The sequence below is a fragment of the Gobius niger genome (genome assembly GCF_951799975.1).
Source record: "Gobius niger genome assembly, chromosome: 11".
Classification (NCBI taxonomy): Eukaryota; Metazoa; Chordata; class Actinopteri; order Gobiiformes; family Gobiidae; genus Gobius; species Gobius niger.
Window position 1 is genome coordinate 7,687,703 of NC_136862.1, and position 16,659 is coordinate 7,704,361.

Here is a 16,659-nt window from a genome sequence, read left to right on the forward strand (position 1 = left end):
TTTTTGGAGATGGAGAGAGAGAGAGGAAAAACATGAACCTTGTAACACACTGGAAAGAAGATAACAAAGTTTGGATGGATAAATTAGACAACGTGTCACTATTATCGTTAAGTTTATGCCAAAAAGAAATCAGAATTTATTCGAGCTCCTGTCAAGTTGTGGCTATAGTAACACGGATATTTTTGCTTTTAACCGAACAATGGTGAAAGAAGATTGGACTTTTCCCATTAGGCCTGTATCTTTCACCCATGGGCCACAGCCTTCTTTAGATTGGACTAACCAATCTATCCATCTTCAAATAGGGGAAATCCCAAAGCCACTTCCCGCAATATTATTCCAGCCTTACAAAACTGTGAAATAGTGACTGATAGTATAAGAATTTAAAGAAACCCGGAGATTTAATTCCGCCGCCTCTCTGAACTAGTTCTATCTGGGGCTGTTCCCTGTTGACCAGGCCCTCCCAGGTGCCACATTCATGAGCCTTTTTCTGGGTCAGGGCTGACCGCAGGTATGAGGATGCGATGGAGGGACTTCATTTCTGCTTCTCTATCACGGACATTACACAGATGGATCTCTGGAGAGTTTGTTTCCGGGATTCCATTTGTTTTTTATAGCTGTTGTGAAGACCTAATGGCCAGGGCTTATGCGAGATTGGCAGGTAAAGTAACTAGTCAGGAAACAAATATGGCAGCTCATGAGTACAAAGGAATGTTTGAAACAACTCAAGACCTCACCTCTTAACCCCCGCCTTAACTGAGTGCGTGTCCTCCAGTTTGACTTTAATTAAATCTAAACGCTTCTTGGATAAAGCATCAAAAATATGACGAAAAAGTGGTGACAACCCGAGGAATAATCAGTTTTGTAGGTCTTAGCTTTCAAATGAGGTGTTACTTTGACCTACAGGCTGTAACCTTTTAGATTTGGGTAAAGATGAACTGGAGAAAAAGCATATAGATATTTGAAAGAATATATCTTATAGAATACATGGATGCACTTTGAAAAAAATCAACTTGGAATATTAAATTGATCAGTAGGATGTCTGTAGGTCCTCCCCTAGATGAGTGTACACGTACATACATACATACATACATACATACATACATACATACATACGTACATACATACATACATACATACATACATACATACATACATACATACATACATACATACAGGTGCTCATCATTAGAATATCATGAAAAAGTACATTCACTTCTGTTATTCAGCTTATTATGGCTCAGCTTGTTAAAAAAAACAAATTCTAAAATTTTATAAAATTAGAATATTTCGAAAATGGACTGTAAGCCATAATCATCAAAATTATAACAAACAAAGGCTTGACAAATGTCATTATGCATGTAATGAGTCTATATCATATATTAGTTTCACATTTCAAGTTGACTTATAGAAATAAATCAAAAATAAACTTTTTCATGATATTCTAATTATAAGACGAGCACCTGTATATAAAGAAACTGTCAATATTTTAAATGTTGTAACTACTTCGGCACATCTCACATCTCCAATTTGTGTATTTGTACTTCTCAAAATTATCTCGGGCGACCAGAAGGTATTAGCTGAAGGGCCAGGTTTAGCCCGCGGGCCTGATGTTTCCTATCGCTGCCAGAGGACAAGAGGACCAGAGACGTGTTTACTCTGCTCACTTTCCTTGTTTGTAAAACTTCAAATGTCAGTTGCGTCCAAACCCATTTTTTATCTTCCATGACACATTTCTAACGGCACACGTCTTCAAAGAGATGAGTCTATGAGCAAGTTTCACAACTTTCAGGGTCATTGTCACAATAAAGCTACAAACACATTGTCTACTAGTTCTTAAGGCGAGTAAAGCTCACTTAGAATTTGCTGAAGGAGGACAAAAACAATTTCGTTCCACTACCAAAACATCAAGCAAAGGCCCTGCACTTAAAATGAGATAATAATCTCACTTGAAATCATAAATGAACATTAAAGGGACTATACAGTTTACATGTTCCAATGGTCCAAAGTGTCGTCATGCACAAGCTTAAAGGGGCTAGATGCAAGTTTGCTATTTCATACTCACTACTGCCACCTCAGGTCATACGTGTAACTGCACCTTCTATATTAAGCTCGTGCTTAAATTAACACCTTTTTGAGTGACAGTGCAGGATTTTAGAGGCAGTTGTGGTGAACAGGTCTGAGCTCATTCTACACATTAGGACATGGCTGGAACATGATGAAAATACTTAGTATTAACATTTTTAAACTCCATATAGTCACTTTAAACTAACAAACTGCTGTTTAGCTTTTGAGATGCTAACACATTTAAATGATCAGCTCAGCTAAGCGCAAAATCAATGATGAATGACCATTTTTATTTGATGACATCGCCACTTCCCCACATAAAAACCACATGACCACAAGCCTACTGGGGAGAATGACGTCACATCTCGGGAAAACGAGCTCATTCTACTCCTCAGGACATTGCTGGAGGAAAATGATTAATTTTAACATTTTTAAACTCCGTGTAGTCCCTTTAATATAGAAGGTGCAGTCACACACATGACCTGAGGTGGTAGGAGTGAGTATACAATGGCTAACTTGCATCCAGCCCCTTTAACATTTTTATTCCAAAGCTGATAATTATTTTCTTGGGGAATTGAAATGACTAAAATTTGGGTCAAATCATCTTTGAGTAAAAATGAATGATCAAGATCTAACTTCTTTTGCAGTGTTGTTGATTTAAAGATCTGGTTTTGACCCAGTTTGGATACAACGCATGCGGCTCCACTTTCGTCAACTCCAAATCCATCACCAGGACACGGTGGACAACAAAAACAAGCCGTTGCAGAGGACGCGGTGGCCCAGTGACCAAAAAGACGCTCATTTATTAATCCTCCTCTCGTGCGGTTCTGCTGTAATCCATATTAATAGCCTCCGCCGCTGTATCCGATGCTAGCGCTAACTCATTCACATTCCTTTAACTTCCTCTCCAATAATTATTATGCGACGGGCACCTGGATTAATACGAAGCGGGGCCTTATCAGCAAACCTGCCGTGCGCGCATAAAATGTCTGAATAACAAATCAATGCAAAACATTCAATTAACAGGCTGGCTAATTCCCGGCAGCCTACGCGCGGGCATGTTTTATAGCTCGCAGCATCAAGTGACACTTTAATATCTAATAATTAATAAAAATCACCTTTGCTTATGCTTGTAATTAATGTGCGGTGTCTCTGCTGCTGCGTGCTCTGAAGACATACCACGTTCATCATAGAGGAAGTCGCGCCGAACTATTTCTCTTGGTTAAATTGTATCCGAGCGTAATGTAAATGGAAGCTATTTCGGTCTGCTTTATTGATGTGTGTTTCCGGAGAAGAGTTAAATATTAATGTGCTCTGTATTTCAACTGTAGCATGATGTGTGTTAGCTGTTGATGAAGGGCTGAAAACTCTGAGTCTGAGTGTCTTTGTACAATAATACAGTAGGGTTGGGCTCAATATGTCGTAAGGGAAATATATTGTTACGGAGTACGTGGAGTATAATACGCGTATCATATCGTAATACAGTATATTTGTCTAATTATAGTTTTTATTCAGCATGCACTCGACCTCCAAAACCACCCCAATAAAAGGCTTAAAGCAGTACTAAGTAACGTGTTTACCTTAATAAATCCGTTTTGTAGTGGGGGTAATACAAGTGTTTATGGGATGATTGGAGGGTCTTTCATCTCTCCCTGGTGTCTCTGGCCAGAAAACCATGTTTGCAACTTGACTGCCACCGGTGCGGAGAAAGCAATACACACTAATGTAATCACAAAGAAGAAGCTAACATGCTAACGGGCAAAGCTAACTGCGGGCTAGCGTCACTTTAAACAGTATTTACAGCCAAGTTTGAGTGAAAAAAAATATTTCCATTGTATAATTGGATGCACAGTAACCCTCTCTCCCTTCGCCTTTCCTGTCAGTGTAGTATTTGCTGTCCAAGACAATTAATAAGTTAAAAAATCGTAACTTGCTACTACACCTGCAGTTGCGCTTATGGCCTCTAGGGGGAAGAGTTACTTAGTACTGCTTTAAATTGCACGCTGAGCTGATTCAGTATAATACAAACCTCGATTTTGTGCGCCTATAAGATCCTTTTTTCTTAAAACATGGAATACCTCACTCTATTCCAATAAACTTGAATCACAACAGAAATTGTATTGTAACTCATGTATCAGGATACGTATATTATCGCAAAGTTGTAGGCCATAGGTCATAAATGGCGGACCTCGGTCCAGATCTGGACTGCACCAGAGCGGTAAACTACAGCCTAGTGTATAATAGAGGCCATATGCATTCTGCTAGAGTCAAAACTTATTTTACAGGATTCAATTGATTGCATTATTTTCAAATCACAGTAATAGATGTAATAAAGGCTTAAAAATCCCCATATAACCATGAATTAACCCCGTCTTTTTTTTTTCTTTTTTTTTCATTTCTGACCTTGGTGAAATTTCATTTGTGACCCCTGTTATAGGCAATACCCAGTCCTAGTAAACTTATTGTGAGCAAGCGTGTCTCTCCTCAGACCTGACCTGTAACTTTGATTGGAAGCGGGACATCACCAGCTCGGGCCAATATGTACCTAAAGGCCCTATATCTGATTCTTACAAACAATGAAGGAGGAAGCCGCTAAATTGAAATGTTTGTTGTGGTCCAAACTCACACCTAACTTATTTGATTTGCCTCAGGTGCACTGTCCACTGTCCACAGTGCACCTGAGGCAAATCACTTAAAACACCAGACTCACTGATATAAATGTCTGTGTCAATAATAAAGTGATGCAGGGTCAGTTATATTTCAGAAAGTTGAGTCAACACAGATATTTATATCAGTAGTCTGGTGTTATAAGTGATTTGCCTCAGGTGCACTGTGTTCTGGGGTCAGACTGTTTTCAATGCAGGCTAGTTACCATAGACATGCGCTAGCCTAGCACTAGCCTAGCACCACTAAACTCTTCAATGTAGTGACATAACCGGAAATGATCCACAGCGTGGCTTTAAAATACCATAGCAGTGACATTTCTTTCAACTTAAAATGATGTATGTGTGCGGAGAACAAGCAAATGTGATCCAGACCTAATCTACAAACAAATCACCTGGCACTTTTATGGTAATTTGCACCTTGCATTGAACATCATTTATGCTTCATCATGATTTCTTTCATCTTTGTCTTTGTTTATGGTGTTTTGTTCATGAATCATGTCGAGTTTGGCTGCAAAACCAATTTCCCCTAGTGAAGGTCAGGGCTTATACAAGCAGAAGCAAGTAAAATTGAATGTTTTTTAATACCCAAACGCTATATTTGAATGCACCAAAGGCAGAAAAGAATCAGCACATATTTCATTAAACATTTCATCAAACAGAGGAAAGAGAATTAGACAAAACGGGCAACTTTTTAGCAAACATACTAATGCTTAAAACAGAAAACTGGACTTTAATTAAACAGCTTTTGAATTTAAACGGTCCCTATTTCTGATTGAGGTGGAATTTCACCTTTTAGTTAACGCCAAGAAATACCCACTGAGGTTTGCAGACTCTTCCAAAGGGGAGTCCTGGACCCAGAGGCTCTGTACAACAGAGTCCCAAGACACACGGAGAACACGCAAACCCACCACAAACCCCACACAAACCCCACACAAACCCCACACATTCAGGCCCCGTGATGAAAGGCCCATTAGGAGAGGTGGGTGACCGACCGCGGTGCAGCGCCAGGGGACACGTACAGGTTTTGAGTCTGGTTGATGGAGTGGATTCCCAAACAGGAGCATTGGGCTGCTATATTTTTGCATGGTTTAGGTTAATGGTAGTGATGAGATTACTGGCTCTTTCCGTTTATTTCAATGAGCCGTTCAAAAGACCGGCTCCTTTAATGAAACATTTGAATAACGCCAGCCCGATAACTCACAATATCTAAGGCGTGTATTTTTTCCCCCATAATCCTGCAATGCTAAACACATACAGCTCATTCAGGAGAGTCAGAGAGTCTCGCTCCAAAAACAAAGACACCACATGGCCCAGGAATCAAGTCAAAACCAATTTGGACGACACAGTGGTAGAAATGTAAACACAGCTCGTGCTACAGCTTTAAATCCCAAACCTAAAAGAAAAATCAAAAATCAAAAAAGGAGAACTGGTGCAAAGGAAAAGTACATTCTGTGAGCAAAAACTGCAAAACAGTCACATAATGGAGCATTAAATTCCATTACAGAGACATATGTTGTTTTGCGTAATCTAAAAGCCAGGAAAAAATATGACATATTCGTCCCAAGAGAGGATTACTTACTATAGAGTGTCATCAAGCAGCCCTTATGTCTATGCCAACTTTCTCACATGCCAAAAAAGTTGGTAAACACATTCATAATATGGAATAGCTACCAACGGAAGCGATGTTATTTAACAGATGTCTGCAATTGCCGTATGCAAATCGCACAATGATGTTGAAAAATGGTTTCACCGGCTCTATAAGCCATTAAGACTTTCTCACATTTCAAAGCACTACATTTAGCGGCAGACGATAAATATCAATTCTTTGACAATGACGTTTTTCGTGAGGAGTTTGCATGTTCTCCTTGTGTCTGCGTATAGATTTCCCCTACTTCGAAATAACAGTAACAGAACTATTTGTGTGGCACGGTTTTGGGGACAAGTATTGCAAACATTGGACCTTCTCATTGAACGATGATGATGTCAAAATTTGATTTTGACTTTTCACAGTCAAAATGCAATTGTTTTAGACTTATTGACTTCACATGAAACAAAAACAGCATAAAGTTAAATGTAGGGAGGCCAGGGCTGGTTGTCTCACTTTTGTGTTGTTGAGTCCACCGCTCATCAACACAACATCCCACAAGAGCCGCATATAATAGAGAACATGTTTCCAATAAATGAATAATAATAAGCTGTGATTTGCTCAAAGCCCCAACTTGACTGTAGCTTCATCAATAACAACGGCTTACACTTGTATTGCACTTGTTGGTGGTGGTAAGCTGTTATTGAAGCCACAGCCGCCCTGGGGCAGACTGTGCATTTACCACGTGGTTATATAATGTGTTGTTCATATCCTGAGCTCTTATTATGTCAGTGCCCTCTGCTGGACACGTGTGGAACTCTATCCTTTTTTTTTTTTTTAATTGAATGCCCCCTAGTGGCTAGAATGAGCATTATTCTGTAAAAATTCATAACTCCGCACAGGAATGGGCTAGAGACTTTTTTTCTTTTTTTTCATACTCTGGACCGTATGTTTGACACCCCTGATTTAGACTTTGTGTGACAACCAGCCCCAACAGACCATTGACCTGGCTTTCAACACAATAACGCCAGACAGTTGGACAATTTTGAGTGAATGAAAACATAATTACATCAGTAGACTCAGCTATAAAAAGCATCGTGACAACCAACCCCTATTTGTCAACTACAATGTATTTGATTTATTTCTTTATTTTTTTCACCATAGTATCAAAAAGTGTGTTATCCAGCCGCTCAGGTGTGATTGTTGACATGTTAATATAGCAAATGTGTGGGCCTAATCCCAAACCCAGAACGATGAGGTTCAGCGCTCGGAGAATACTTTCAAAAGCGGTAATTCACCCGTAATGTTTTACTGCTTATGAAGATATCACGTCAGATTCGAGAGAGAGACGTTTGCACAACCTCTACTCCCAGGCTTGAGAGGCTATATGTACCTAATTAATCACCGCGAAATGCAATATTAATATTCCTTTGGTACACGGCTCGTGTATTGTGATGACTTAGCAGCGTGTTCATGTTCCCTGCGAAGAGATTGCCCCTCCTCAGCACCAGCGCCTGTGTAGGGTTTCTCGCTCCTGTCTTTTTTCTGCTTGGCTCAGGGCCCCCCCACTCCGAGCCATTACCCCCTGTGTGCCTCACATGCAGACATATTGGATTTCAGACCCCCCACCATCGTCCCCCCCCCTGCCCCGTATACATGTAGTCAGCACTGTCTGTATCCACCTCTGTGCAAGATCAGATGCACATGCAATGGGCCGTCCAAAGCGAATGTCACCTCACGTTTGTCGTTATATTGTTTGGGGGGATGAGTTTTGTACTCTTTGACTTGTTTTATCTCGCCATACTTGTGAGAAGGTTCCAATCCCATAGACTTTACATGTTCTACTCTGGGAACATGGGTTTCCTCGAGGCTAATTCTTCAACAAGCATGTCAGGATCCACAGTTACATATGCCAAATACTACAGTGGTACTACAACTAGCAGATATACAGTATCAATGAAATATCCTGCACAGTTTCTAGCTTCATTTTGACATAATTGAGAAGAGAGGAGCAGCCCTCAGTCTATTCAGCTGTTTGTGTTTTGCTAATTTGCATGCCTTTCCTGCCGCCACCGCTGTGACGGAGTGGGCAATGTGGGTTTAGTATCTTACCCTGTTACACAGCATGTGCTCAGGCTGGATACAAACTTCCAACGCCCTCTGATTTCCAGGCATGCAAATCATATATCAAGCTAAATCAACATAGTTTCAGTTTACTTTGTCAAAAGTTTGCACAAATTATTTACATTCAGTTAAGTATACTTCTTCAACATAACGTACAAACTGACCAGAAGGGTATATGTTAATGTTGTTGTTCAAAAACAAGTGGTAGTTTGCCTTGTTCATACAATGTTTTTGCAGAGAGAGAGAGAAAAAAAAGAAAAAAAGGAAGTGCCCGAAGTGTCCGCACCCCCGAGCGTCCGAACAGGTGTCACGGTTGCACCGAACGTTGTGAAGAAGGAGCTCTTTCTCACCTACTCTGGACACCACCTGTTCTTTTTCCTTTCCCAACAATAATGTCACGAAGAAAATGCGAGTTTGAGACTTTATTCAACCTTCCTAAAGAAGACTTCACCCGCCAGAAGTTGGAATTTCTTTCCGGGATTCAGCGACTATCAGCCAAAATAGTGTGTGTCTGTGACTGTCACTTCACTGATGGATGCTTGGGGAGCCTTAGCCAGAACAAAAGTGGATTAACTCTTATAACCAACGCACTTAAAGGGGCTAGATGCAAGTTAGCCATTTTATACTCACTGCTGCCACCTCAGGTCACATGTGTAACTGCAGCTTCTATATTAAGCTTGTGCATGACTGCACTTCGGACCGAATTAACAGTGCAGGATTTTAGAGGCAGCTATGATGAAAAGGTCTGGGCTCATTCTACACATCCACCATTTTTGGAACATGTAGGGAGAAGAAAATACTTAATTTTAACATTTTTAAACTCTGTATAGTCCCAAAGTTTAAGTAAATAAATCAAAGTAAGTAAATCAAAACGTGTGTTAGCTTGCGTGTTAGCGCGTGTGTTAGCTATTATGAAGTTGTGTTGCAGATGTCAACTCCTTTTAACTGCATTGTGAAGTAGCTTCACTTATGGCTGTGATATTTATATTTCTTTTACTGCTATTGTTGTATGAGCACAGAGAGGGGGCGGAGTTAACTGAATCGAAGTGTCTTGTCTTCCGGGTTTGAAAAATACCCCCAAAAAATAGTACTCCATAGTGGTAGAGGTACAATATATCACATAAATGCCTACAGTTTACTTTCGACTGGCTAAAATAGCATGATACTGATCCTTTAAAGCACCTCTGGACCCTGATTTGATAGAATGATGTTGGCTAAAAATAGTGGTTTGTGTTTTGTTTGAACTATGGTCAATCCTCCCTGCTGCAAGCTGAGGACGCCCCCAACCTAGAAACAAGACGAGGAAAGAAAGCAGTCCTTAACAATCATCTCAGTGTCTTTATCCTGAGATGCCCAACATCATGATCATAACGCACAATTCTGCACAATAACTTAAAACACCGCACCTCTGCCTCCTCTTCCCTTTGTCCGTTCAACAACACCTGCGTTTTTATCAGGACAGCCATATGTGATTCTATTTTGAGACGCCACGCACATTTTATAATGTGCCAAGAGCAGAGCGGTATATGTACTGTAAGCGCCACACACAAAGATAAAGCGCCTGGAATCCTCTGCCTTTTCCCCCCAACACACACATCCAGGTGGGCTGTTGTGTCCTATAAAGATCCCGCCACTCCAGGACAAAAAGCGCCTTTGAAAAGTGGATTATCTCTTATCCTTTTCCCCCTCAAGTCTGGTCAAAGGAAGCTGTAAAGGAGGGCTGGTGCGGAATGAAATGCAGAGAGATAGATTTTGTTTTCTTTCTTTCTTCCTTTCTGGGGAGAGTGGGTGCTCATCTTGTTTTAAATTGACTTTTGAGCATCTATCCATGTTATAATGTTGCTCCCCAAAGAAAATAAAGACATGCCTGGAGTCGTGTTTGGGGTAATATTTGAAAAAGCTGTCTCTTTTATGAAACATTACACGGGATCTTCGGGATTGGCTTTGTTTGCACGCAGGTCAGCGTTGTTGGCAGCGAGAGAGAAAGACGGATAGCACGGGTCGTCCGGAGACGGGAGGGGAGGAGAGATGGCGGTCCATTAAAGCCAAATGGGGAAAGTAAATAACATTAATGCCTATTGATTGCATCTAAATACAGCTATTTATTCTACTGACCCACAATCAATGGGCCGGGCCACTTTGGGAAGTCCCCGGCTAACATTGCTATGCTGCAATAACGCTTATGAAAAATGCCCTCTTGTTACACCCCAGTGCGTCGCCGTGGCCCCATTTCTAAATAACAATTCATCACCGCTAGCATCACGGCTAATTTGCAACATTATTAGCTTTAAGGTGGAGCATTAGCGACTACAAAATCCAGCTGAGGAGAGTAAAAAAAAATGAGTTATTGCAAGAAGTTGGGCGTAAACGAGGGAGGAAAAGTTAAAGGCCCCAAGAACTAAAGTTTGTTTGGTAAATACTTGAGCTCTGGATCGGTGTGGGTCATTAGCCCGGAGACGAGAGCCATTTGTGCAAGGGCAGGAGCACCTCCCGCTGCGGCTGCTGATTACATGTCCCGCCGAACAATGGAAAACAGGAAGAATTAGAAGGGAAAATGTTTGCTTTTGCTGTAAACAGATGCTAAGGTCGGACACTTTATCATCGTCGCAAGGAAAGACAATCCGTGAAATAGCTACTACACACGGATGACTTGTTCCCCGTGATGTCGAACCAGTAGCTCGGAAAACCTACAGAGACGCACCAGTCCTCTCAAAGAAGCTCCCCCAAAGGCTTTCTGCATTTCTCAGCTTGATGAGTCATAATCTGATTTCTGTCCTGGTGAAACAATGCATGTTTTTAGTCACATTTCTAGATGTGTTTTCTCTTTGTGCCTTCAATGAAGAGTTCAAAACATGCTTAAAATGTAGGTGAATATATTATATTTGTGTCTTTGTGTTGATGTTGCTGCTAACAATCATTGATCCGTTTGGTGCACGATGTGGCTACTGATAGAACATTTCTTGTATAATTATAGCATAGTTAGCATTTTGGGCTCATGCTACATTCCCTTCTAAATCTATTGAAAGAACTGCTCCCCAAGACAAGAGGGCAAGACATTTCACCCTCCTTGCCTCCAGTGTTTGCGTACAATGGTGTATGGGATGAATGGGTGACTGGTTTCCTTACTGTAAAGCACTTTGGGCCTGATAAAGGTAGAAAAGCACTATATAAGTTGAGTCCACTTACCATTTAACTGACAAGAAACTGTCATGACATAACTTTCTAAGAGAAATGATTATACATCTCCAAACTTTGTCATTGTTCCTAGGAATGCACATTTTGTGTAAAGGTGCCAGGTGGTTCAACAGATGAACCAACATGTTCATCTTAAAGGAACAGGCCACTGTTTTTTCCATACTGAGATATATTCTTTCCTGAGCTTAGACGTGCCAGTGGGAGTGCTTCCAACTTCACCCCCGTTTGGAGCTATAGGAATATGCTGATGGGTGAGGCCAAATGCTAACAACATCTTTGGTCGTTGTGCGTGACTGAGGGCACACACAAAGACCAGACAGGTACATACCAACTCTTCTAAGCTCATGTAAGAACATATCTCAGTATGGAAAATCGTTGGTCTGTTCCTTTAAAATGAATGAATTATTAAAATGGATTTGGTCTTTGCCTTTTTAGAATTTCTTTGTGTCATTTTAACTTTTGCTGTTTTGTGAAAATACTCCTGTGGAATGCAATCAAATGTGCCCTCGTATTAATTGTGTTTCGTTTAAAAATAAAAAAAATTGTATTTGCCAAGCCACTGGATGAACACAGATGATCCTATTCGCCCTGAAGGCTTTAAACTCTATGCTACATTACATGCCGCTAATGGGCTCCAATATCATGCAACAAAACACCAAAAGTGGGTCATTTATGTGCACAACACTATGACATCCATCTGGAAATAATCCAATCATTTTGTTGCTGGAATTCATTTGGTGATTTATTTTTCACTTACTGTGCGCACAGTTCTATTCATCAAATGTCGCTTTGCCAGTAAGTCTTCTGGGTGGTATTATGTGGTGCCAATTACACAGTGAAGAGAAATAATCATAAAATAATCCCCGAAAAACTGCCTGGAGGGTTGGTGTATAGCTCTTATTTTCTAGATTCCAACACATTTGCCACAGAGATCTTCGCAGTACAGAGAATGAGTAGGCGAAAAACAGGCCCTCTGGTGAGGCAACAATTCTTGCCAGGAGACTTCTCATGGTTGTCAGTGCGTTATGGGATTTGAAGTCACGCTTTGGACACGTCTGACCACTCTCATGCAAACGCTTGCCTCTGAAGTCTTCCCGTAAAATCTTATTGTAGACTTGTGCTGCTTTGTCAGAAGAGGTTGGTGTGATTTTGTCTTGAAGCACGTTTAAAAAAAACACACTGTTCCCCTGTACCGTTTTATAAACTTAATAAGACCGGACCAAAAAGAGATCCTTGTGGTACACCGAGGTAATGAAGCACCTGCATCAAATCTGCTGCATCTCCCCATATAATCTCAGGGTGAAAACCAAACTTGATTAGTTACAGTCACAGCAAGATAGACTGGAGATATGGTTAACCAGGTTTTAGTGCAGATTTATTGTATTGTGTCGTCGTTTGACTTGGTGGAAAAAGTTAATTCCTTCTGTTTTAAAAAAGTGTAGAAAAAGATAATTTTGGTATTACAGCTTCACTGGAAAAAAAAAACCCTTCTTAAGGCACTTTATGTTGAATTTTAGCCGATTTGAACACTTCGAAGATAAGATAAACATGCAAATGCCACTGAAAGAAGCATAAAAAACACCTGAAGTCAGATAAATTGACTTTTACACTTAATATTTATATTTCACTTGAACTGATGCAAAATATAAAAATTGGGAAAAAAAATGCTGTTTTATCTCTTTTAGACTAGGCCAGGGGTGACAACTGGCCTCCAATGTATTAAAGTTATCAAATTCAATAAAATGATAACTATGCTTATTAATTGAATATGCTTTAAAAAACAGCCTTCAACACAGCTTTCTATGAATGGATTTTAATTTATTTTATATATATTCAATTAAAGCAAAAAAATATTATTTATTATTATTTATTTTTTTAATTTGCAGCAGGCCAAGTAAAAGTGGGCAGCGGGCCGCAGTTGGCCCGCGGGCCGTAGTTTGGTCACACCTGGAATAGGCTAAACATACTAACAAGTAAATAAATGTAATTTCTTCCAAAAGGTGATTAATATTTTTCCAGTTCCAATTATTAGAACAAAAAAACATAGCAGTTACCCCTAACCACGGGTCTGACTTTAAAAATATCTTCATAAAACTAAATGAGCAAAAGTGAATGGTATTCCATCACGCTTAGTATCAATTAGAAAGAAAAACATGGATACCTGTCATATTCCCTTTTCTGTGCGTTGCAGGCTACCCCAGATATGACATCGTTGGAGACCACAGTAAAGGAGAGTACCACCTGCTGATCCAGAGGACAGACATTCAAGACGACGCCTTCTTCGAGTGCCAAGCCATACAGGCCGCCATCAGGACCCAACCGGCCCGACTCACTGTCCTCGGTAAGGACTACAGCGTTTTGTATACTCGCACTAGCAGATGCTGGTATAGGTTATAACATTGTCCAATTCTGATGATTCTCCTGATGATCGTCTGGAGACTTTTGCATTTCATTCCTGGTTTAGACTTTGGATTAGTGCAGGTCTTATCCTGATTTGTGTGGTCTTGTCTTGGCGGGTTAAGTCTTGATTTGAGTTCAAACTTGGTTATTGCTTCAAAGAAATGTGCGTGATAGAATAAAAGAGTGGCAATAAAGTGACTCCCTAAAGCGATCATTCTTTTTAATTGTTATTTTTCTTTTGTTTCATTCCGAGGTGCAACACTTCCATCACAAGTCGGATAAAGAGAGCCTCAGGAGAATGACAGCCAAAATTCTTCCCTAACTTTTTCATTATTGTGCTTTTCCAGTTCACAAATGAGCTCTTATAATTAAAAATACTTTTCCATGTCAGGGAGCCCTCACATGTGCGAACGTTTGAAAGAAAGCCCGCGATGTCATGTTGTTCCGTCCACAAATTAGCGCAGATAGCAGAGCCTGCCTTTGGGGCTGTGTTTGTGCTGCAGCTTGTGTTCCTTTCTCTTCCCATTGCACCGCGATCGGCCTGTCGGTGTCATTGTATGAATGAAAGATGAAGATAATCAATCAACAATCCCTTATTTCATCTTCATGGCTAATGTGCCAGTAGCATTGGCACAACATACAACTTAATTATCTCGAATAAGGCAAATAATGAGGGCTATTTGAGAACATTTTCTCAATTATGCGAATTTCAGAAAATAATTGAAACTGTTAACTACTGTACACTAAACATTTGAGTTTGACTTGCTCTTTTGATGTGTAATAAGGTAATATTCTAGATCTCATTTGGCTGTGAGGGCTATATGTGGGGAGCTCTTTTGCTTCATAGCAAGAAGGTCTCAAGTTCAAATAATGGCCATTTCAGTGTGTGAAGATTGAATCTATGGTGGAAAGAAAAAGAAAAAAAAAGCTAGAAAAATAGATACTCCAGAGCAGGGGCGGATCTAGGAAAAAAAATCACAGGGTGGCAAGCAGGGTCAGGGATCATTTCTGAGGTGGCAACACATTTTACATTGTCAAATGTTTATAACAAGGGTACGCAAGTTTTGCTTGATTCAAAGGCAATTTTTCCATTTAGATGCAGGCTGAGCCCCGCAAAAATTAAACACATATTGTAGCATTGTCCATAATATAAGAAGGGGGTTTCTAACTCAGGTAAAATTTTAACTTTTGTAAGAAAACCCTAAAATAATGCCACAGGAGTTTCACCTGGCTCCTTATTTAGCTCTGAAGTTGTTATAATTCTTTGTCCTGTCAAAAAAGTCCTGAGCCTCTGTAAGCACCCAAGTAGCTTCTAGAGCAGATGTGACATCACATGACATCAATGGGGCGGCAGCTGGGGTGGCAAGACCTTTACTAGGGGTGATCAGCCCTTGCTCCAGAGCTAGTTGTTCCCATTTTTACATGGCAAAATGTAAACTTAAAGTGCCATTGCGTAACATTTTTAGTATACTGTTTCCAACAAGATAAGACTAATGACACAGAAAAGGCTTTTTTTTTGCAATGGAATGGGTTTGGATGAAGACCGAACCTGTTTTAATCTCATATTTAGCTGCTTCAACATCTCCATGACAACGAGCTGGAGACGTCCTGCTTCCAGTAAAGTTACATTCAGGTCTTAGGAGGAGAGTTGAGCCAAGACACATTTGTTTGGTCATCTTTTGGATATTTTTCTAAAATAAATGCTTGTGCTTTATTTCATAGTGCTTTCAAAGCTTTGTATTGTAGCTTCAGGTTTAGGATATATTTCCAGTGCAACATCATGGCTGCTTCTGCCTTGTGTCACATTTCTTCCTCTCCGCTTTATCCAATTTTATGCAGAAAAAAAAAGGAAAATCAAGGATAAATTAGAACTAATCCAGAAAAAATGACTTAAAGCTCACTAATATCTCAACTCATTTTCATTTCAGGCTTGTCAAAGAAAGAAAAATCTGATAATTCTAGTGTTGTTGCTCTTTAGTTATGATATATCAATGGCTATAATTCAGCCATTCAGAAACCATGTGCGCACACTCCACTGCTGTGATCATGTAAACCTTGGCATTTCCCCCCCCACAGCTCCAACACTCTGAGCCGATAGGGCTCTCCAATCAAAAGGTAATCTTATAATGTCCCAATCCCTATGGATCTGTTTTCCATCAGCCTGTCATTTGCCTCCAATCGATTCACAATTCGCAAAAAACCCACCTCCCTTTCTATATCTGCAGGCTGTGCACAAGCAAATTAGCATTATCGATTCTCGGCCGCCTTATTTAAAGCATGATATATTCCAGGGCTATCAGTTTATTAGCCAAGCAAGTCACTTCAAGCTTCATCTTTCCTTTTTTTCAGCGCAGTGGCTAATCTCAGGCTGGTTTGTTAATGGGAAGAAAAGGGGGGACGGGGGAGTCAAACTTCTGCCAATTGGCTCCTATTAAACTGATTAATTATAGATAAGATTCACTTCAATTGATTGACTTTTTTTTTTCTTTTACCCCGCCCGACCCGCATGTGACAAATCAAGGCAACATTATCTTGACATTTATTCCCAGTTGTATAAACGTCCTTTAGTGGTGAATAAAAAAAACAAATTTAACAAAAGGCGCACCACAAAGGTGGAACTGCTGG

General features: G+C 40.2%; 1 protein-coding gene across 1 annotated transcript in view; it reads left to right on the top strand.

Annotated features, from left to right (window-relative positions):
- LOC306969864 (kin of IRRE-like protein 3) overlaps positions 1 to 16,659 on the top strand; it is a 455,290-nt gene that overhangs the window by 285,975 nt on the left and 152,656 nt on the right. The window contains exon 3 of the mRNA XM_079565619.1: positions 13,826 to 13,975. Within this exon, the coding sequence (XP_079421745.1) occupies positions 13,826 to 13,975 (150 nt within the window). The remainder of the gene's footprint in view (positions 1 to 13,825; positions 13,976 to 16,659) is intronic.